General features: G+C 45.6%; 1 protein-coding gene across 2 annotated transcripts; it reads right to left on the bottom strand.

Annotated features, from left to right (window-relative positions):
* Window positions 1-1,043: 1,043 nt before the first annotated feature.
* On the bottom strand, window positions 1,044-22,409 carry LOC308468237 (protein eva-1 homolog C-like). Of its 2 annotated transcripts, XM_080990263.1 has the most exons (8): window positions 22,168-22,409; window positions 18,558-18,757; window positions 14,470-14,593; window positions 13,742-13,894; window positions 11,506-11,649; window positions 9,859-9,933; window positions 4,204-4,293; window positions 1,044-2,900 (listed from the first exon to the last, which is right to left on the bottom strand). In XM_080990263.1, the coding sequence occupies exons 1-8, from the start codon at window positions 22,265-22,267 to the stop codon at window positions 2,515-2,517; spliced, it is 1,272 nt and encodes a 423-aa protein (XP_080846389.1). In that variant the 5' UTR covers window positions 22,268-22,409; the 3' UTR covers window positions 1,044-2,514. The 2 variants fall into 2 exon arrangements, with proteins under 2 accessions (XP_080846389.1, XP_080846390.1); XM_080990264.1 differs by lacking the exon at window positions 4,204-4,293 and having other exon boundaries at window positions 22,168-22,408.
* Between the last annotated feature and the right edge of the window lie 554 nt (window positions 22,410-22,963).

The following is a 22,963-nucleotide window of genomic DNA, read 5'->3' as shown; positions in this document are numbered from 1 at the left end:
CAGTCACGGGTGTTGCTGCGGGGGTAGGGGGTATTACTTAAGAACAGAGAGGGCGCAAATACATAGGGTGTTCATCTACACAAGCCCCATTGAAATGAAAAAGAGCTCCCTGAGGGAGTATCAGAGTGTTCCTGCAGAGGTCATATCCACACCCAGGGCTTTTTCCCCCCACCCAGAACTCACTGGAACTCAGTTCTGGCATCTCTCAGGTGGGCCCCATTGCTATTCTAAGAGAATGAGGGATGTGTTCATAGTGGGTTCCAGCACCTCATTTTCTAGAAAAACAGCACTGTCCACATTTAAAACAAAAGGCTTTCCCCAAATTTTGCTATAGTTTTTATTATTAAATAAAACTGTACTTTGTTAAGGGTTGGCTAGAGCTAAATTACAATTTACAGGATTATTTGGGGGAATTCATGCGCGCCGAATGTATGGTGTGAATGTGATCTTAGTTTCCATTCAGTTGAAGATGTTGGGGATGAGTAGCCTGAAGAAGAGCCAATTAAGAGCTGATTTAATACCCATTAAAGAGCTGTCACATAGATCAAGTTTGGGGGTTTTATTGCTCCAAATAATAGGGCCCAAAGTCAGGTGGCTGAAGTTGTTTTACAGCAGAACAGACTTCCTCAGCAGTTGTGGGACTCTTCCTCCTTAGACATTTTTGAGCAGAAGCTGAATGGCCACCTATGTACCTGGAACATGCCCCAACCCCCTTGAGCCCATTAAACCTGCTGATTGGGTCCCCTGGACAGTAGGAGCCCAAGCTGTGCCAGCCCACCAACTGTGACTCTGCTGACTTTCCACCATGAAATGCCACCAGCCACAGTGGGGTGGCAAACCAGGATTTTTCCTGCATCAGCAGAAGATTTGACTAGATAAGTCTGATTACAACGGGGCTTGCTCCAGCAAATAAACCAGTGAATTGTACTCACCTTAATTTGCAATTGTTGTATTTACCAATAATGTACATTGAACTCATAAATAAATAAGTCACAACCTTTTTTTAGAACAACAACAACATACTACTATGGCCAAACTTTAAATTTTGTGCAAAATATTTTTATTTTCAGATTTACAGCTCTTGGCATTCAGGCCTGTTAAACACATCCAGAGAAGGATGCAGGTGCTGCCGGATTTTGCTCATGAGCGTATCTGAAAAATAAGGTTAAAAATGCAGTAGGAAGAGCAAATCAATCTGTTAAACACAGCAGCCTCTCCCTGTTTTCAAAACTCACATTACATAGTTTTATGTCAAGTCAGCTTCCAGGTGTTACATATACTGAGCTAGAGTATTTTTTTAAAACAACAACAACAACAACAAAGACCAGGTTTCCACATTGATGTTTCTCTGGATAGTGTTGCTGAAGGCCACTGAAACCAGGCAGACCCGGCAGTTCTTCCTCCTATATCTAACTTGGTCTAGTTTGGCATTCAGAAAATGAAAGAAATATGATAAGAGTGGAGCAATGCCCTTCTGTTGCTGTTGGACTACAATTCCCATCAACCCCAAACAGGGGTGGTCATGAATGATGGGAGTTGTAGTGCAGCAACAACTGGAAGGCATCACTTTGCTCCAACTCCCACCATCCCCAGCCAGCATGGCCAATGGGAAGGGATGGTAGGAGTTATAGTACAACAACATCTGGAGGTCACCACAGGCTCCCTATCTCTGATCTAACTAACTTAAGGTCCCATCTGCACTAGGCATTGAAAGAATCCTGGAAACTGTAGTTAACAAGTGCTGAGAGTTGTTAGGAGACCCCCTATTCCCCTCACAGCGCTGCAACTCCCAAAGTTCTCTGGGGAAAAGGATTGATTGTTAAACCACTCTGTGAATTGCAGCTCTGGAAGGGAGAAGCCATGACAGTTTAAAGTGGTATAACACCGCTTTAAATGTAGATGCAAATGGGGACCTACTCATAATACACTCACTTATTTTACATTTCTAATCCCTTGCCCCAAATACTTTGGAATGGGAAAAGATGATAACAAAACCAACTTTGCAAAGCCCCAGCGATAAAGGGTCTGGAGACATTATGAATCTCCTTTATTGTAAGGAGTTGACGGAGTTGGGTATGATCAGCCTAAAGAAGAGAAGACTGAAGGGTGATACCACAGCCATCTTCAAATATCTATAAGGCTGTGATGTGGAAGGAGGAGCAGCAAGCTAGTTTTCTGCTTGCTCCATAGGGTAGGACCCAAACCAACAGATTAAGGTTACAATAAAGGAGAGTCCAACTAAACATTAGGAAGAACTTTCAGACAGTAAGAGCTGTTGAACAGTGGAACGGACTACCTTGGAAGATGGTGGACTCTTAATTCAGGTTGGATGGTCATCTGCCAGGGATTCGTTAGATGTGATTCCTGCATTGCAGGGGGTTGGACTAAATGACTTTTGGGGATCCTTTTCAACTCTGTGATTCTATGATTCTATAATTCTATGAAGCCACTGAGCTCAGTCCACCTCAGCTTACAACAGACAGCTCTGACCTTGTTCCCATGGCAAATTCTTTCTCATTTGGTAGCAGACTTAATTTTGTGGATGGCATATGGGCTGGACTCCTTGGGTATCCAGATCTCATCTCCCTCGTGGCCCATATGGTCTGCCGCTCCTTCCAGGGCCGCAGTGAGCTCTGGCCCAAATATATTGTTGGAGTTGCGGTAGGTGCGAGTGAGGCGGCGGAAGGAGGAGTCGGAGGAGCTGTCATCGTGGTTCTCGTCATCCTGCTCATCCTGCAGCTTGGTGGTCTCCAGCTCTAAGCTTTCGCTCAGCTCTGCAGCTTTGAAAGCCTCCTTTAAATCCTGGAGGAAGGCCACTTTGGGTGCAAAGAGGAGGAGGAGGAACACCAGGCCTCCTGAGACTCCGCACAGGAAATAAAAGCCCACCTTCTCAGGAACGCCTGCAAAGAAAAAGGAAAGTAAGACTCAACAGGGGGAAGCCAACCCACATTCTCCGCCCTTGCAGGGATAGGGTGTTGAGTGGGAGGGGCCAATAGCAGAAAGGACATGGTTTGGGGGGACTGAGCCTCCTGAACGTGGCATCGGCTCCAGCCACCCTCTTCTCCTCATATACCTAAGTCTGCAGTTTAACTGGAGGAAAAGAGAGATGGACTGACAGAGAGGACACATCCAATTTATTGTGCACTCAGTGTGACTCATGCATGCAAGTCTGCAGCGCCTGCACCAGGGATGAGGAGCCTTTGGCCCTCGGGATGTTGCTGGACTACATCTCCAATCAGACCCAGCCAGCATGACTTGTAGTCGAGAACGATGGGAGTTGCAGTCCAACAACCTATTAGAGGGCCAAAGGTTCCCCTTCCCTGTCGCACACAATGCCGTTGTCATCAAAATGCTACCCCAAATTTATTTTTCCTGCCTAATTGGAATTTACCACCTCCGCACCCGGTTTTTACTTACTGCATATCTACAGAACTGGCAAATCGGTATTTAATGGGGTGGGGGGTGCCCATTCATTCCAGTGGGCTTTCCTTCTGCAACTCTAGGATGATGTCTTTAAAGAGGGTGTGGGTTGCACCCACCGAAAAGGCATCCCAAAAGGTCAAATGTGATATGTGACATCTATGATGGGTTCACCCTTTTCTTGTAGTTTTACTTTAAGGTTTCAGTTTTTATTGGAGTGGGTGAAGTGCTGTTTCCTTTTTCTAAATCCCACTCCCCATCTGAAAGCTGCTAACAGTCTTGCTGTGGTGAGAAGATGGGGATCTGTATTGTCCCTGCATTTCTCCAGTGAGACTAACAGATACTTCAGCTCTGGAAAAGGCTGGGGTAGGAGACATAGGCGAAGCACCTTTCTCCTAACACTGCTGAACTGATGAAAATGGCTTAAAAGAGCTGCTTAACAGTTAAGCTATCCTGCTTTACAGAAAGCAGTCCTCTGTTTTCAGAACAGACCACTATGGCAAGACGTGTTGCATTTCTGTTTCAGCTATAACAGTCACTTCTACATCAGAATCTATAACACATAATTTAGCATGTGCAAACCTTTTGCCCTCTCTTTTTTGGGGAGTGGCACATTTCCTCTGTTCTGGCAGTAACCATGTGCCACCCCTGTTTACCGCAAAGGTCGGGAGACCCAGTCACAGCTTTGCCGCCCACATAATGTTCGCCATGGCCCTGATTGGCCCGGTTTCCCCCAGCATCCCAACTCTGCCCGTCTTGCACACCCAGGGAAGTCAGACATACCCCATAAAAGGGCAAAAGTTTCCAGAGAGCTAGTAAATATCATCAGATTTTCTTGGAGCCTGGAAAGCCTCGGCCCAGTGTACCAGCCACCTGCAGCAAACAAGGGGATAGCACGTTCTTACTGACAAGGGTTTTGGGAGAGAAGGGAAGCCTGCCTAACAGATGTTCAGCCTTAAACTGCATCTCCTTTATCATGTAATCTATGGAACTCACCATCACAAAGGGGAAGGACCAGGGCTCAGTGGTGAAGCAACTGCTTTGCATGCAGAAGGTCCCAGGTTCATCCCTGGCACCTCCAGGTGGGGCTGGGAGAGACCCCTGCCGGAAACCCTGGAGAGGTGCTGCCAATCAGTATAAACAATGTTGGTCTAGATGGACCAATGGTCTGACTCGAGATAAGGCAAGTTGTAGTGACGACAACTTCAGAAAGAACAGATTTATTACCCATGGTTATTAACCATGAGAGCTCAATAGAACTTCCATGTCCAGAGGCAGTTAGCATGTAACAGCAGGTGGTTAGTAGGGGCTGTCACCATCACACCATTTTGGTGAGCTTTGGCCTTGCCTCACTCTCACTTTCTCTGCTTCCTATTTACTTCTGCTGACCAAAAACGTTTCAGGGACCAGAAGGATATTATTATTACATGTGTAGCCATTTCTATCCCACCCAACCCTGTTTTTATCCACATAACAGCCCTTTGAGGTAGACTAGCCTGAAAGTGCATGATGAGACTAAGGTCCCTCAGGGAGTTTCAGGGCTGAGTGGGGATTTGAAACTGGGTCTGGTCTCTCTGGTCCCAGTCCAGCACTCTAACCAGTACACCACACTGCCCCTTGCTTTCACGTGAAGAATGAATCTCAGAGTCCTCTACTCTGCTAGGTGACAGGTGTGCATTCTGAGGATGAGGTGGTTAAGTTATGTGGCATCCAGATACTGAACCATCATCTACAGCAAGGTAGGGCTGGCTGCAATCTGGAGTCAGTGTTGACGATACCATGAGAGATGGACCAAAGGCCTTACACTCAAGGCCACTTCCTATGCAAGGCTGGCCTTGCCATTACGCAAAGGGTGGTGGACACTTCAGGCAGCAGGGGCAGAGAGCAGAGGTGGCTGCCCCCCCCCCCGACTGTTTCTCCTACACCTCCCAACTACTCCCTTCTGTTGGAGGACAGAGCTGTGTACACCACCCAACCTGTCTTACCACACCTTTAAACTAGCATGCTGCCACTGATGCAATGGAGGGCATTGCCACATCAGCGATGTTGCAGTCAGATTTACCCGCCAACCCAGTTTACTTCTGCACATGAGGTGAGAAATAGGCACTATCTTGTCCCATTGCCTCAAGGGGCAGACTGTTCTGGGCTAGGCCTAATCCAGTGCTTCCTGTCCTCTCTTGGTCCTCTCTTTCACGGCCAGCTGGCCTTCACTCTCCTTCCCTAAACAAAAACTACAGCTGATGAATGCAAGGCCGCCATCACCACTATTGCTTCTTTAATATACTTTAACTGGCTTCTAGCTGCTGCTTCCATCCATGGTTGCTCATCTCACAGTGTTAACACTCAGGATAGACTCACTGACACAGTTTCTGCTTTGGATACATGGCTTGTCTCTTGCCCCTCGTGAATGAGCATGGGCAATGAATTTCTGAACATGAAGAGAGTAGGTGAGCCAGGTGGGATCTTAAGCAGTGAGGGAAAGTCGCAGGAGAACAAAGATGGAAAATGGAACCCCCATTCAAGGCACAATTGATAACAACTGAGAAGAGTGGTGGGCATGGAATTGGGCGAAATGAACATTTATGCTGGAAATGTGAAGAGATTGATGGAACGTATGTGGTAGGGCTGTAAGAAAGCCAAAGAGTATTGGGAGATGATATACTCAGAACTAAAAAAAAAGATGGTAAGGTTCTCATTTTTCAAAAAAAACAACCCTGGAGATGTTCTTACTGAGTATAGTAGAGAGTGAAATAAACAAGAAAGTACTTAGTCTCTTCCTCTAAGCAACAGCAACGCCAAGAATAAGTTATGCCCAAAGGTGAAAGGATTTTTATGCCCAAAGGTGAAAATAGTCCCACAAAAGTAAACTGGCAGAATAAGCTAATAGAATATGCGGAGTTAGCAATGTTGACTGCAAAGATAAGAAATCAGGATGAGTTGGATATAAAAGAGGAGTGGGAATACTTTAGCGAATATTTAAAGAAATACAGTAGACACTCCGGATACGAACTTAATTTGTTCCAGGGGTCTGTAACATACCCCGAAAAGTCCATAACATGAGGCACCGCTTCTGCACACACATGCGGTGCGCAAAGCGCTTCTGTGCATGCACACATGGTGAAACCCAGAATTATACAATTCCGGGTTTGCCACGTTCCCAACCCGAAAGTTATGTTACCCAAAGGTAACGTAACCCAAGGGTCCACTGTATAACAACCAGATAAACTTCCAAGTGGGGTTAGAGATATGCCTCACTTTCCCCCCCAAATTCCAATTGTGAAAAGTTAAAGTGTGGCTTATATTCAGGACCTTACACTGCCGGCAAAGGGGCATGGCTCCCCCCCCCCCCCAGCAAGCAGCCCAGGAGCGCTGCCGCCCGCCACTCCAAAGCCTACCCTGAGCCATTGGATCGAAGAGGGGAAGGGGGGCCACTGGCAAAGCAGAGTAGACCAGGAGCACGGGGCAAAGGTGTGCAGCCAGTCCGCCGTGGCTTATATTTGGGGTTGTTTTTTTCTCCCTGCCCCCCTCCAATTTTAAAGGTGCAGCTTATATTCAGGTGCAGCTTATATTTAGGCCAATACAGTAATTAAGGAGATGCAGCTCAACAAGGTTCAGATAAGACCCCTGGGAAACTTGTGTCCTTTTAATACAGTGAATACTAGGGGGAGAAGCCAATAAGGATGTTCTGGGTGCTATTAGACCAAGGCAATTAGCTAATGGAAAGGAAAGGAACATGCTTTGTCCCTCATGCTTTCTGTTCTGCACACAAAACAGGCTCAGAAGGGCCTTAGTTTGTTCAATAGGGAATCTAATTAGCCATTGGGACCTGCACAAAATGCTTTATTGAGGGTTGCAACCAATCACTCCCTCCAAACAGAACACTTAACCACCACTCACCTTCCATTTTTATTTTTTCCACCTACTTCATGGCTACATTTTGGAATACCCACTCGGTTGTTTAGTGAAAAGTTTTTTGGGGGGGGGGTTTAAAAGTTGCAAATCTCGGACTTCCTGTTTCCGGCGGTGGAAAATGGCTGATCCCACACAATCGGACTTCAGCTGTTCCAATAATTCAGGGCTGATATGGGGGTAATTAGCCCTGGCAGCCTCCCCAGGGCAGGGGAGGACTGTCTCAACGACCCGCGGTCTGCCCCAGATTGCCGATGTGGCAGACGGCAGGGGCACTGGGTCACGGAGCTAGGGATGGCTAACACTCCTGCGACGCCACCCCATAGCCGGACGCATCTGTTTGGGAAAATATAAAGATTTGGAAAACAAACAGACACGCTCTGAATTGAAGAAGCTGGAAAAAAACCTGTACAGTGGTGCCCCGCAAGACGAATGCCTCGCAAGACGGAAAACCCGCTAGACGAAAGGGTTTTCCGTTTTGGAGGTGCTTCGCAAAACGAATTTCCTATGGGCTTGCTTCACAAGACGAAAATGTCTTGCGAGTTCCTGTGGGGTTCCCCCCCCTTTTTCCCAAGCCGCTAAGCCGCTTATCAGCTGATCCGCTAAGCCGCTTAACAGCTGATCCATTAAGCCACTAAGCCGCTTATCAGCTGATCCGTTAAGCCACTAAGCCGCTTATCAGCTGATCCGCTAAGCCCGCTAAGCCGCTGTCAGGGAACTGACATCAGAGCGGGAGGCGAAGGGGAGGCTCCTGGATGATGCTGGAGAAGGACCCAGCAGCAGGGGGAGAGGCAACTCAGTGGAGGGGGAAGTATTTGAGCGCAGCACCAGGAACAAAAGTGAGCAGATGGGGAAATCGGAGAGAGGGCTCACGGACTCTTCACTGGAACTCAGTGAGGAGGGGACAGGTCCCCCGCTACCCACGCCCACCCTGCGCAGAAGGCTCCCGCGCAGTGAGAGGCGGAGGAGATTGGGTGTCAAACAACTCTTATGTTGGAAGAGATTCAAGAAACGCCCACTGACGGATTCTGCTAGTGACTGAGACAGTCATGATGAGAAAGGGCTGTGCAGTCAGAAAGGTTTAACAAGGCAAACTAGCCTAGAGAGGCACCAGTTTACGCACGAGTAACTCATACTCATTACAGCCGCTAATAGCGCTAATCCGCTAAACCGCTAATGGGCTTGCTTTGCAAGACGAAAAAACCGCAAGACGAAGAGACTCGCGGAACGGTTTCTTTTCGTCTTGCGAGGCACCACTGTAGTATGTACAGTCTCTGGTGCAAAAGATCGAACTTCAAAGAGATCCTCATCATAACGTTTGGAATGTGGAGGGGCTTGGTATGTAAAAAAAAATTCTTTTATCCTTAACATCAACAATCCGTAATGCATGCCAAGTCTCATTAAGAACTTAAATTGCTCTTCAAAAGGTGAGTTCAGATGGACTTTCATATATAATTGGGATCTACTCGCAGCCACTTCTCTTCTAAGACCGGAAATGTCTGTTAAAGACGAAAACAAAGGACAAAGGACAAAATGGCGTCTCCCACCACATCGTTATTGGATATCTGAAATACTTCCCTGATTAAGAGAAACAGGAGCTAACGGATGGTTGGTTATAAAGACTGGAAACAATATTACATATACAACTGTTTGCAAAAAGATGTTTTTTTGATTACGAGCGAAAGAGAGGGCTAAATGGATGTCTGGCAGCCCCCCTCTAGGGCCCGGAGGGGGGACTGGGAAGATTCCAAAGGCCAGTTACTAACTGTCTGATATATGGCTACATTGCAAAGAGTCTGTTTAAGATAAATCAACAAGGAGGGTACAGAAGGAAATTTCTCTCTGTTTCTTTGATAACACCTGGACGGGAAAGATTAACGATCTGGGAGCTGCCAAAATAACAGCTTTCAAAGAGCTGGACAGAACTTTGAAATTGGATGCAATTAAATGAAGCGGTGCGATGAAAAAACAGCTCAAGGACTACAATATACGGACAAATCTGCACTCCATAGAAAAAAAAAGTATCGGTTTTCTGACATGAGTGAGGATCGTAGAACCAGAGTCAAAATGTGGAAGGGAAAAATCGGACATGGAATTATGAATAACATTGAGGTTGATGAGAGGCAGGACTATGATGTTGAATGCGCTTCGAAATTCAGACCATGGGAAGTCAAAACAAAATTATTACAATTTGGAAGACAATTGGACCTTTTTTATTTTAGTTTTTTATTTTTATTGGATTTGATTTGATATGTTAATTGGATGTTTTTGTTGGAAAATTAATAAACGCTTAAAAAAAAAAGTTGCTAATCTCACGATTCTTCTTATCATGCTGATAGCACACTCTTCTTTCTTTGTGGCCCCAGTTAGGATATAGTCCTCTCAGCATTCACCACCTGAGACCACTATCTTCAGAAGGGATTGCCTGCCTGCCTGCCTGCCTTAGATGGATTGTGGTGGTAGAAGATTCTACCAGCAGATTCTAAAGCAGAGCTTTACTTGTGATTAAGGTAAAAGCGGGATACTAACCATGGGTGTAGTCTGAGATTAAGAAAGGGTCTTCTTGGGAGTTGCGGCCCACCTCTTCCAGCAGTTGCCTTGGCACTAAAAAGGGGAAGAGGAATCATTGTTTGTGATTGGGGGGGGGGGTGTTATGGTGGAGGTTTTGCTGCCAACTTTCATAGGACTGGTGCCCATTTTATAGTTGCTGCTGAGTGCCACAGTGAATGCTTGCGCATGAAGTAGCACACTAGCAGTGTGTTTGTGAAACAGCCATATATACACAAGGCACAAGGGGTGGTATTCAACCCTTTATCAATAATAAACCCATTAAAATTAATTAACCTAACTTACTCATGTTCATTAATTTCAGTGGGTCTGCTCTCAATAAAACTTAAATGAATAGCACCTTAAGAATTTAACAAGGCAGACTATGGCTTGATAAATAACATAAACATAACATGGCTGCAGTCAAGACAGACTAAATAAAGCAGACTATGACACACTGAACTTAAACTCATCAGATCAAAACTATTCTAAGAAGGACAGCACCAAGTCTAATAAGAACAAGCAAGCAACACTTAGATTCAAATATGCAAGCAACAGCAAGATTAAACTTAAAAGTTTTATCTTAATGAAAAGGAACTATAAAGATTTGGGGGTTTGGGTAGACAAGAGACAGTTGGAATAGTACTGGTAAATAGAGACATATGAATAAAATAAATGCTTCCTTCTAGAATTATTTAATGTCACTGCTTGTCACAGAGAGAAACAGTAAAGTACAAGAAGCACATGAGAGAACATGTATTTACTTCAATAAAAGGTAAAAAGGTAAGGTAAAGGACCCCTGGACAGTTACAGTAAGTCCAGTCAAAGGTGACTATGGCATTGCGGTGCTCATCTCACTTTCAGGCCGAGAGAGCCAGCATTTGTCCACAGACAGCTTTCCATATCATGTGGCCAGCATGACTAAACCGCTTCTGGCACACTGGAACACTGTGATGGAAACCACAGCACACAGAAATGCTGTTTACCTTCCCCCGCCGCCGCCGCCGCAGCGGTACCTATTTTTCTACTTGCACTGGCGTGCTTTCGAACTGCTAGGTTAGTAAGAGCTGGGATAGAGCAATGGGAGCTCACCCCGTCATGGGGATTCGAACCACTGATCTTCTGATCAACAAGCCCAAGAGGCTCCTGAATGCCAGTTGCTGGAAACCACAGGAGGAGAGATTGCTGTTGCAGGCTTTCCATATGCATCTGTGTGGCCACTATGAAAATAAGATGCTGGAATAGATGGACCACTGAGCTGAGCCAGCAGGGCTGGTCTTGAGTTCTTATGCCAGTAATGATGGCTGTTTACTACCCACAGCATCAGAGGATTTCTGAATTCCAGTCACTGGAAGACAATGGTGGAAGAGGTCTATTGTCCTTGTGTCCTGCTTGTGAGCTTCCTCGAGGTATCTGGGTTGGCCACTATGAGGAACAAGATGCTGGCCTAGAAGGGCCTTTGGCCACAGGGACTTTTTGTGGCAGCGGCAATTCTAATAGGTAGGAGTGCCATCCATACCTTAACCTTCAGCTGTCAAGCAGTTTAAGCATTCTCCTGTCCCTCTGCTTTCTACAGTGCCAGTTTTCCAATCCAGCACAATTTGATACAGGTTTTTTTAAGTAGCTTACCGCAAGTATAGGAGACTCTCAGCTGTTTCTTCACTCCAGGGAAGCAGGGGTCTCCGAAAGTGGCTTTATCAGCAACAATGGTGCAGTTCTCCTTCTTGTGACACCTCCGGGAAACTCTCCTCAAGGCATCAGGAGCCAGACACTCTAAAGCATGGACACAGCACATTCAGTCCCAAAGAACGTTGCAGAAGTGCTACACCTGGCTTCAGTTCAACCACAAACTTAGGGGTGGGAAACAGCATAAGGCAAGTAGGTTAAATCCTGCCTTCCCCAACCACCCACCCACTACAGGCCTGACAATCACCTGATATCACACTTCTGAAATTTCATTGTGACAAACAGTGGCATTCTGAAAGTTCTCTTCCACTGTGTAAATTTAAATGGCCTCCATCAGTGTGAAGGTTATCTCTCATCACTTAGGCTCTATTACTGCTGGCTTCAGGTTTTGCAAGGATCTTGGGCGGTGGTGCCCTTCTCCTCACTTCTGTTGCTGCTGCCTATTCACTGACCTCTTCGGCCTGAAGTCTACAGCATATCTACCTCCAAGCACCCTGTTTTAAGCGGGAACCACAGAAGTCAATCCCAGCTTCTCTTTGTATCCTGGAATGTCCCATTTTGTGGCCTGGCACTCACTCTGGTGCAAGTCAGCAGGGTCAGTCCAGCACTTTGGGATGACCCAAGTGATGATTGCCAGACCACCAGACCAGGAGTCATGCCCCTTCAGGTGTTCCCATTCTGGAGATGAAAATGTTGGAGGGTATGATACAACTGTCATGGGGAGGAGAGAGAGATGAGAGAAATTTGCTACTCCTTGCTCCCATAATTTTTCTTCTACCCAGAAAGGTGAACAGAGAGAAACAGCAAGGAGAAGAAGCAGGGCTAAGGTGCTCCAGTAGTTGGCATTCAGCTCAGATGGAAACCAACCCCTAGTGCCAGGTTCTCAGACAGTTATTATACATTATTCACCTTTGGCCAAGGTGGGGAACTCTTTCTAGATGGCGAAACAATGGTTAGGTGCCCCAATACCTGTGGGTCTTTTTGACTGGTGGATAGGGCTGCCCTTCTGTCAATCACCTTGCAACACAATGGCTTCAAGTGGGGCATCTTGATTTGCCTGTGTGATTTGAAATCAACCCATGCAGGCAACGGCACAGAGCACTGCAGGTGCCACCTGCCTACTGATGTGCAGTGTCTACAAACCCAACATTTGGCAGGGAGCAGCATCTTCACCTATTGTATGAGACATCAGATGCAGGGCAGGTGGTGTGGCATGACTGAAGCAGTTCCTGGGCAAAGTGGGGAGACCAGCCAGACATGTCACAGATTTATTGTGGCTGATATTCAGTAACAAGTCTGATGCACCTGTTCAAGACCAGATTTGTCTCTGAGTGATGCAAACAGCATGAAAAACTCAGCAGGCGAGTGAGAGACTGGGTGCTAGGAGGAAAGGGGGCATTGCCTAAAATTGGAGCTCTCACATGTTCAACAGCCACTATCTGGGATCTCTACGGAAGACGTGCCTTTCTCCAACAAGCTTCCAAGTGGAGATCTTTATCCCATTATGTATCTGTGATGGATCAGTAAATGTTACTACATATGAAATTGCTTTTAATTGTTTGTATGTATGGGATTGTTTTTTATGGTCTTCAGTAAGGAATTGTTCCTAATTGTTTTAATTGCTGGTGTTTGTTTGTTTTCATAGTTATAACCCTCGCTTTCATAAATATCTGTATCAAGGCATATACAATGTGCAAGAATAAAATTTGCAAAAACTTTTTAAAAATAGCAAAAACAAATCAAGAAATATTGAATGACTAAAAAGAAAAAGGAAATTCATATTGCAAAGTCCTGTTTTTAGGAACGATAGTTTTCAGAAGAAGGGAGAGATGGTTCTGGCTAAACATCTAGTGGCAGGAAGTTCTACAGGACAGAGGTTGCCATGCTAAAGGCTCAGTCCCCTGTGAAGGCCAACCAAACTTCAAAGCCATAGGGAGCCACAGGAAGTGCCCCGCCAGACAATATCAGTGATTGGGGTTGGAGCATAAGAAATGAGATAGTCCTTAAGGTACTTTGAAATTGCTTTGAGATATTTTGAGAGGAGCGTTTCAGAAATGGAATCTGGTAAAATAAATAAATAAAAATTGATCTACTCTTAATCCTTTGGTGACCGTTGAAGCTCCAGAAGCTCTTAGCTTTGTCCTGGGAAACTCCAGGCCACCTCCATTTCCCTTCATACCTATGTCAGGTCCCGTCCTGTTCACCGATTCGCATTCTGGCTTTCCCCGCAAAGGCCTCCCATAGATGGCAGAGTAAATAGCTAGGATGGACTTGTTCCGGCACTGCAGTCTCAGTTTTTCATTTTCACACACAGTCTTGAGGCGATGGTTGGCTGGGACACAGGGATGGACAAATCTGTCAATTTCAGTTTCTCCGAAATTTTTCATTTTTTCCACTCACCCGTTCTCCACATTTCCACATCCAGTGCTTTTTCCCCTAAAAAAATGTTTAGGGGTACTCTCATTTTGACTCAAGAAAATCACTATTTTATAGTTCAAATCGGGGAAAATAAATATAGTAAATGGACAAAAGTACAAAGATTCACAAAATGTTTAGGGGTATGCGTACCCCTGCGTACCCCCAGGGAAAAAAGCACTGTCCACATCCATTTGTGATTCACCAGTATTTTGGTCTCCTAATATATGCATGATTGTGTGCAATTTCCCCTATTATAATGCATTTTTGCATGTTATTTTCACCAATAGAAGCAGTTTTATGCACACATAGATGCGTTATTTTTTAGTTTATTCTTGCTTTTATCACAATATGTTCATTTTTGTACACATTGCTTGACTGTGGACTGCTTAAATAAGAAAAGCAAATGTGACTTCAAAAGGAACATCAGAATCATAAACTGCTAACACCAATGAACCCTGGCCTAGTTAATGCCTTGTTGAACTCACTCACCTGGTCTGCATTTGTAGGAGACCACCAAGTACTTGTGCGTACCTGGGCATGGATCAGGGCCGAACACATGGCTGTGGACAGAGAAATGACACCATCGCTGGTCCTGACACTCATCCATCATTTTCTGTAGGAGAAGGAGAGGCTTTAAAGTTGTACCAGAGTTAAGTTCTTTGTTAGAAAGGTGATCGCTTATGCCTAGAAAAAACTTTGCTGACCTAGTAGCCTCCAGATATTTTGGAATACAGCTCCCTACAACTCCCATCAAATTCCAGTGCAACTCCCCATAAAAGTCACTACTAGGGACACCCGGTCCCATTTTGCCGCCTGAGGCAAAAAGGAATGTGCCACCCTGCCAAGGAAGCCTCCTGCCTGAAGTCATTCTCACTGGGGTTGTGCAGTGGTGCCTGCCAAGTGGTGATGTCATCACTGGATTCTGGTGAGCTCTCAAAATCACACGAGATTTTGATGAGGTCTCGTGAGATTTCATGGCATCTATGAGATCTCGCCAGAAGCCGCCAATAGTAGAGAGGATGGGATGGGCTGAGCACCTGCCCCTTGGGGTTCTGCTGCCCAAGGCAACTGCCTCATAGTTTTGGCCATAGTCCAAAAGCAGCTGAAGGTTAGCAAAGGATGACTACAACATGTGTGGGTAGAAACATCCTCTCCTACGTCCCACTGACCTTCAGCGCACCCACATGGGAGATCCTAACATATTGCACTCCATTCCAATCTCCATGAGCAGTGTGATATTCCAGGGGTTCCTGGTGGTTTACCAAGGGGGTCTGTGTTTCCCTTTGGACAATGAGGCACAGGGGAGACTGTGCTATCTTTCTGAAATACGGGTTATTTACACATATTTACAACCTGAGTCTACTGTGGAGGGGGTTCTGAGAGGGTTGCCATATTTTAAAAAGTGAAAATCTGGACACCAAAGTTGTTGAGCTTTTGAGACTTTTGTGGAGGGGGCACATCATAACATAGCTTGAAAATCCCCTTCCCCGGCTACATACTGGCTTGCCTCCTGGAGCCCCCATCGACTTGACAACCAGAACAACAACAGCTGTTGCCGAGAGCGGCTACTTTCCTTCTTTTCTCTCCCCCTCAAACCCCCCACCCTGCCCCCAGCCCACTCCCTGCCTTCCTCAGTTCGATTTGCTCAATGGCATGGCCCAGTGCAGAGCAGGCGCTGCCTTCCCTGGGTTCTGCCTCAGCATCCTACTTGGGAGCCTCCTGCCCCAGCCGCTGCCTCTAAAAGGCAAGTGCAAAAGTTGAGCTGAGGCCCCACACGCCTTCTCTCTCCCTCAGTCCAGCGAAGCCTGTCTCTCGCCTCAGCCACCGCTGCCCAACATACATGCTGAGTGCTTTGGGCAAATTTGCCTTATTTTCACCACTTTTAGAGCTTTATTTTTCAAAAAAAGGTGTCATTGCCATACACCTGAGTTTTTCCAGATAATTTGCCGTGAACTGCAATTTCCTCCCAGATGCGGTTTTCAAGGTCAAAATTCCGGATATGTCTGGGAAACTCTGGACATATGGCAGCCTTAGTTCTGAGCATCTCAACCCAAGCAGTGCCAGCTTCTTCCAAGGGCAGCTGCATCCCTGCCCTGCTGCTTGCCTTTCCCCCAAGAATGGTCACATCCCACCTGTTCTAACCTAGCTAACCTAAGCCCTAGTACCCAGAGAGAGGCCCCACTCACCTGCTTTCTCCCACCTAGTTCTTTGATGCTTTGTTGTGCTAATGGATCATTACCTCCAAAGAAATTGGGTTGAACTCTATTACCTCTGAATCCATGCTGACATCACAGAATTAGTGATGTCTGGTACATGGTCTAGCACAGAGGTCTGACTCAATTAGCCTTCACACATGCTAATTAAATGATTAACAGGGACTATCACAACTAAAATACACACATGGATGTCTCTTAAATACACACAAGTCTAGCTATTTCCCCAGGTTCTAACACACAAACTCTACTTAAATTCTAATGTTTACTGACGAAACCACAGCTGCCAATTGCTAGTCTTCAGCCAAGCACTAGATGGAGTGATGTGCTTTTAGAAGGCCCTGCAGCTGCTCATGTTATCTCTCCTGACTAGATCAAAGCCTGTTCAACTCATGACGACCCAGCAGTCCAAACAGCCAGTGGTGCTGTCAGGGCAGAATTTGGGGGCAGAAATCCAGGGGCCCCATCAGAGGGAGGTCTGGCTTAGAACATTTTGAAGTACGTGAAGGAATGCACATTATCATTATGGAGTGTTCCCTTCCTTGTAAACCCATTAAGCCCAGAGCCTAAAATTAACTAACTGCACCACTGCAAAGAGCTTGTTTCCCAAGGTACAGACAAGCAGCAAAAACAGCTGACTTATCCAATATTGCAGATTATATATTCAGAGAGTCCTCTTCTCTTTAGGACCGTTACTGTGAGCCTACCCATAAACCTCTCCCTAGGAATCTCTTTTAGTGAATCTGAAGAACATAAGAGCTCTGCTGGGTCTAACCAGTGGCCCATTGAGTCCACATTCTGATCTCGCAGATGCCAGCCAGAAACCTATGGGAAGCTCACAAGCAGGATGTGAATACGACAGCTCCCTCCTTGCTTGTGATTCCCAGCAACAGGCATGTAAAGGCATTCTGCTTCTGACCATGGAGGTAGGAGTGGCTACATTGGTGGCTATTGACCATTGGAACTGGTAGGGCAGGGAGACCAGCAGTAGGCAGAGCTAGAGTCAATGACAGGCAGAGGCATCCCCATGACTGCTTGTAAGTGAGATAGCAGGTAAGGCTGGCTGAGGTTGGTTGGGCATTTAATCATTTAATTAGCATGTGTGAAGGCTAATTGAGTCAGACCTCTGTGCTAGACCATGTACCTCATTTGTCCTCATCAGCCAGCTTCCATGACTAGTAGCCATTGGTAGCCTTATCCTCTTGCCCAGCACACTGAAATGCTTCGTTCCATCCTCTGCATTTATGGCATATTCTTGTTGACACCAGCTACTCCTGTAGCAACCACATTACAGCTGCTACTTGCGGCCATTTCATGAAAGCAAGGAAAATCCCTACCTAGAAACCCCTTCTGCATGGGAAAGGAGAATACAGTGCTACCTCCATGCTGATTATCACATGAGTGAAGATCACACATGTTGTGTGCATGCAATGCTAAGGAGACATAGTGAGCTATGCAAAGAAGGAGTTTGCTGGTGACAGCAGTGAGTCAGATCCTGATGCAAGGTTCTGAATTACTAGAGTACAAGCTTGCTTCTCAGGCCTCCTCCCCACCCTTCCCATCAGACCCGCTCTTTGCCAAATGAATTGTGCAAATGAGGAAATGCCTTGACTTTAATCTTGGATAAACATAGCTGGCTGGCTTGCTTACTGAGCAAACTTTGTTAGTTCATCTTGGATGGGTTTTGTACTCTAAGCAGCCAGTATATTATGAAGTAAGTGGATGAGTCCATCAGTTTTGATTTCTTTGATTTCTTATTTTTCCAACTGCAAGTTCATTTCACTGCATTTCCATATCAGTTTGCAATTATTATTTATTTCAGAAAAAGTCCCCACAGATATTCATTTGTATTTTAGTGGATAGGTGTCCTAACTTTTGTGAGCATTTTTTATAAAAATTGCATCCTACCATTCTTCCAAGGACCATAGAGTTCACCCCCTTCCCCATTTTGTCTTCACAACAACCCTATGAAGATTAGGCTAGAATAAGAAACAGTGACTGGACCAAGGTCACCCAGTAAGCATCGTGGATGAGTGGGGATTTGAACCTAGATTTTAGTTCAACACTCTAACTGAAGCTCATTGGGTCATCTTGAGCCCTTCTGGCCAGGTCTATTCTGATTTCAGATGGGGAACATTCCCAGCCCTACATAGAGAAGCTGGGGGTTGAATTTTCTACCTGCAAAGCAGATATTCTACCACTGAACTGCAGCCGCTTGATTAAAAAAAACAAAAAACTTGCACATTCCAATTTTTAAAAATAGCATGTTAATTTCTGCTCAGGCAAGCAGTGCCCCAGTTCTCTGTTATTAATTCTATCAACACATTTTTTGTGCTGTTCTGTGTAAATGTTAGGGCCTCTTACCTGGTGGGCTGTGGCAGACACACAATTGGTGCTTTCCAAGGAGACGTCTTCTGTGGTTGGGCATAGGTTTCGACTGGGCACTCGGCGTCCATAGAATGCAGAAAGGACACTAATGGAAGTCTTGTGGGGGCAAATTATTGTCATCTGCTCCCTATCACAGGCGTGGGCAGTATGGTTTTTCAAAATCTTCTGTAAGTAACCTGATGGAAAAACAAAGCAAATGGGTTTGGGTGTCTCTGGACAGAAAATAATGCTAAATATAAGTCTGCTGATCTCCTATCATTTGTAAATATAGAAATAAGTGAAACCATCCACTTCTGGGCCAGAACTGGCTTAGCAAAGCTAATTTTTTAAAACTTGAGTGTCCACCAATCTTTACACTCCTCTATCTCTTGGTGCCACCATCAAGCAATGTGATGAGTTCAGGTTGGTTCTTGAGACACTCATGATTAGGAACATTACTTACAGGGGGCCCCAGGTGTGCATTCTCTACACCTGCAAAAGTTTTGGGGTGGTTACACAGATTCATTTCCAATCAGTGTATATGCTGCAACTGCCTGCTGAAATCGCACAACTTTTTATACCACAAATGTTCTGGTTTATATTGGTCCCACTTTTGCTGTGCTATAGTCCTTCTAGACAGCAATAATATGGTAGCATTGGGGAAGCATCACAGAAGAAACTAAAGCAGGATAAGCGCACTACTAATGCACTATTGGGGACGTGGGTGGCGCTGTGGGTTAAACCACAGAGCCTAGGACTTGCTGATCAGAAGGTTGGTGGTTCAAATCCCCACAACGGAGTGAGCTCCCGTTGCTCGGTCCCTGCTCCTGCCAACCTAGCATGTCAAAGTGCAAGTAGATAAATAGGTACTGCTCCGGCGGGAAGGTAAACGGCGTTTCCGTGCGCTGCTCTGGTTCGCCAGAAGTGGCTTAGTCATGCTGGCCACATGACCTGGAAGCTGTACGCCGGCTCCCTCGGCCAATAAAGCGAGATGAGCGCCGCAAACCCAGAGTCGGTCACAACTGGACCTAATGGTCAGGGGTCCCTTTACCTTTACCTAATGTACTATTATTGTGTCCATAACATCTTGCCAATGTGATACCCTCCAGATGGCACTGGACTACAACTCCTATCATCCCTCACCATTGGCCATGCTGGCTGAGGCTGATGGGAGTTGGAGTCCAGCAGCACCTGGAGTGCACCACATTGGCCATCCCAACTTAAAATGTTCAAGAACGTCAGTGTAACCATGCTGGATTCAGTCATTCTGCAGTCTGTTCTGGCCCTATAATGGAACAACAGCTTTATTGAAAGGAACCACAAGAAACACTGTACCTGCTGTTGCAGCTTGATTTGAAACCACTAAATCCAGCATCATCCATAACTGGAAAATGAGTGTGGAATTTCGTGTTAGATGTTTCAGCTGGGTTTGAGGGGGGCAATGTAGTTTTGTTTTAACATTGTGGGTAAGTGGTGCTGTAGAGAAATCACTAAAATAGGCAAAGTGTCACCACATATACAGAGACTATGATTTCTCATGAGTGCTATTTGCCTACCCTCTGCATGCCAAATAAGCAAGAAAAACCTACTAATTGAGTGGGGCAGACAAAGAGGTGGGTTGCAATAGCATGCATTTTTAGTTTGAAAAATGGCAAGATCCTTTCATCATGACCACCCAAAATGCCAAAGAATTGCGAGGAAGAGCTTGAATCCAACAGAAATTTCATCAGATTGGATGTTAAGCAAAATGGGAGGGGGTGAGATAATAGCTGGCTTGCTATTAGAATCATAGAATTGTACGGTTGGAAGGGACCCTTGCAGCCATACATGTCTGCATTGAGTTGATTTTAATTTTGTACAGTCTTAGAAGAGGTGTGTCTATGGGGATGTGACTATGATCACATTGGCAGTCATCTGTATCCAGGGCAGCTGTCTACCAGCTCCACCTGGTACGTAGGCTGAGACCCTACCTGCCTGCGGACTGTCTCGCCAGAGTGGTGCATGCTCTAGTTATCTCTTGCTTGGATTACTGCAATGCACTCTATGTGGGGCTACCTTTGAAGGTGACCCGGAAACTACAACTAATCCAGAATGCAGCAGCTAGACCGGTGACTGGGAGCAGCCGCCGAGACCACATAACACCAGTCTTGAAAGACCTACATTGGCTCCCAGTACGTTTCTGAGCACAATTCAAAGTGCTGGTATTGACCTTTAAAGCCTCGGCCCAGTATACCTGAAGGAGCGTCTCCACCCCTATCGTTCTGCCCAGACGCTGAGATCCAGCGCCGAGGGCCTTCTGGCGGTTCCCTCATTGCGAGAAGCAAAGCTACAGGGAACCAGGCAGAGGGCCTTCTCAGTAGTGGCGCCCGCCCTGTGGAACGCCCTCCCATCAGATGTCAAAGAGATAAACAACTACCTGACATTCAGAAGACATATTAAGGCAGCCCTGTTCAGGGAAGTTTTTAATGTGTGACATCTTAGTGTACTTTTGGTCTTTGTGGAAGCCGCCCAGAGCGGGGTACAAATAATAAATTATTATTATTATTATTATTATTATTATTATCTTAGCTATTTCCAGAAAGGCAGCTGCATTGGTCTGTTGCAGCAAAAATAATGCACCTTAAACTCTTTGTTGTACTTAGTAATTTTGCTTTTTGCATGGAGTTCTTTCCTTTAAGGCAGCCCTAGAGTGTAGTCCTGGAAGTAATTTAAGTTCTAGATTCACTTAGAAACCCCAAATGTGACAATAATTTCCATTATGGGGTGCATAGGGAAGAGGGAAGAATGCATTAAAATTAGGAAGATGTACATATCAACACAGTGCTTTCAAAGGCATTTGAAAAATTCGGAAATGAGCTGAAGAATTGCCCTCCTAGATTCATGTCAATAATACTCCAAGGCTGCTCTTCAAATGAGGACCAGCAAAATGTCACCCAGTTTTCTTTTTAAAGTCTGGAAGAAAAACTTCCTGATGGTAGAGCAAAATATCTCAGAAGGTGGTGGGCTCTCCTATCAAGGAATCTGTAATTTCCTGCAACAGGGGTCTGGGCTGGATGACCCATGAAGTCCCTTGCAGCTCTGTGATTCAAGGAGTCATCAATCAATAGTCTAAGACAGGCATGTCCAATAGGTAGATTGTAATCCACTGGTAGATCACTGGACATTTGTGGTAGATCACTGGCTCCCCCAAAAGAAGCTCAACAACTTTGGTTCCCCCCAAAAAGTTCAACATAGTTGCCCTGCACCCCCCAAAAATGGGACTTTCCTCCTCCCTAAATAAAGCTCAACAACTTTGACCTGAATCCCCAAAAAGGGGGTAGATCACTGCCAGATTTTAACTCTGTGAGTAGATTGCAATCTCTTGCGAGTTGGCCACCCCTGGTCTAAGAAAAAGGCTCTTTGAGTCAGCCTTTCCACTGTCCCCCTTCCTTTCTTCCCACCTCCTCCTCTCTGCATGGAACAGAGATTTCTAAGATCTTGGGTGTAAGGTTAGTGGAAGCTGCCTTCCTTCTACAGTCACCGCCTGTTAGGAGACAGCAATTGCAGCAGGACAGATGCTGGAGAAGAGCCTCCCTCCTCTCAGTTTTAGCTCATCTCACAGACTCACCTGAAAACTCGGGAGCTGCCTTCAGCAAAGTTGAAAAACAGAAGAAGCCCAGTACAACCCCAAACATCCGAAGCCAACTCATCAGCCAAGATCCGGGCATCGCATCATACACACGGTCCTGGTTTTCCTGCTGTTGCCTGCCCCTGTGCTCCAGACTTCGTGGTCTCTCTCATCTGTTTCTGCTGCTGGAACTCAAATGCTCCTATTGTCCATTCACAATGAGCTGGTTCTTAGCACTGCCGGCAGTGCGGGTGTGTTTCCTAGTTAACCAAAAGAGGTCCAGTAAGTCCAATCAGGAACGTTGAGGCCCTAAGCCAGGGGTAGTCAATGTGGGGCCCTCTACATCAGCCCCTGCCAACTTGGTCCATAGCTGATAGTCCCAACAACATCTGGAGGGCATTTTTGCCTTAAGTTTAAGAGGCCCCAAAAGAACGTGTATTGTTCCAACAAAAAGGACAGTGAAAATAAAAACACTGCAGTAAACATTTATATCTGCATATCTCCTGGAAGATAGGTGAGAATGCATCTTAAAACTAGAAATCTAACTAAAACGTGTCTTGCAATAAGTGTATTTGCACGTGAGATGCTTTCAAAATGAAAGTACCTTTATGATTTCGTATTTAGCATATATTAAAACCTTTAATGTACACCAAACCAAGAGCAGCTACCTGGCTTAGTGACATTTTGATTATGGTTATTTCTTTACAGATTTATAAACACAATACGATGGTGTGCAGCTGATAAGTATATTTCTGTCACATCTGAATAATGATACCTGTTGTAGAGTCTGGTTTCC

The sequence above is a fragment of the Podarcis pityusensis genome (assembly GCF_964106645.2).
Source record: "Podarcis pityusensis genome assembly, chromosome: Z".
NCBI lineage: Eukaryota > Metazoa > Chordata > Lepidosauria > Squamata > Lacertidae > Podarcis > Podarcis pityusensis.
Note: the sequence above shows the minus strand (reverse complement) of the source record. Positions and strands in the feature narration are given on the sequence as shown.

Bases quoted from the DNA above. Each gene is read 5' to 3' on its own strand.
- LOC308468237 (XM_080990263.1), bottom strand. From the start codon at position 22,267: ATGCCCGGATCTTGGCTGATGAGTTGGCTTCGGATGTTTGGGGTTGTA. The intron at 11,650-13,741 runs GTATGAAGGGAA...TCCATGCTTTAG, and splicing joins CAGGACGGGACCTGACATAG to AGTGTCTGGCTCCTGATGCC. The intron at 9,934-11,505 runs GTAAGCTACTTA...TCCCCTTTTTAG, and splicing joins GAGAGTCTCCTATACTTGCG to TGCCAAGGCAACTGCTGGAA.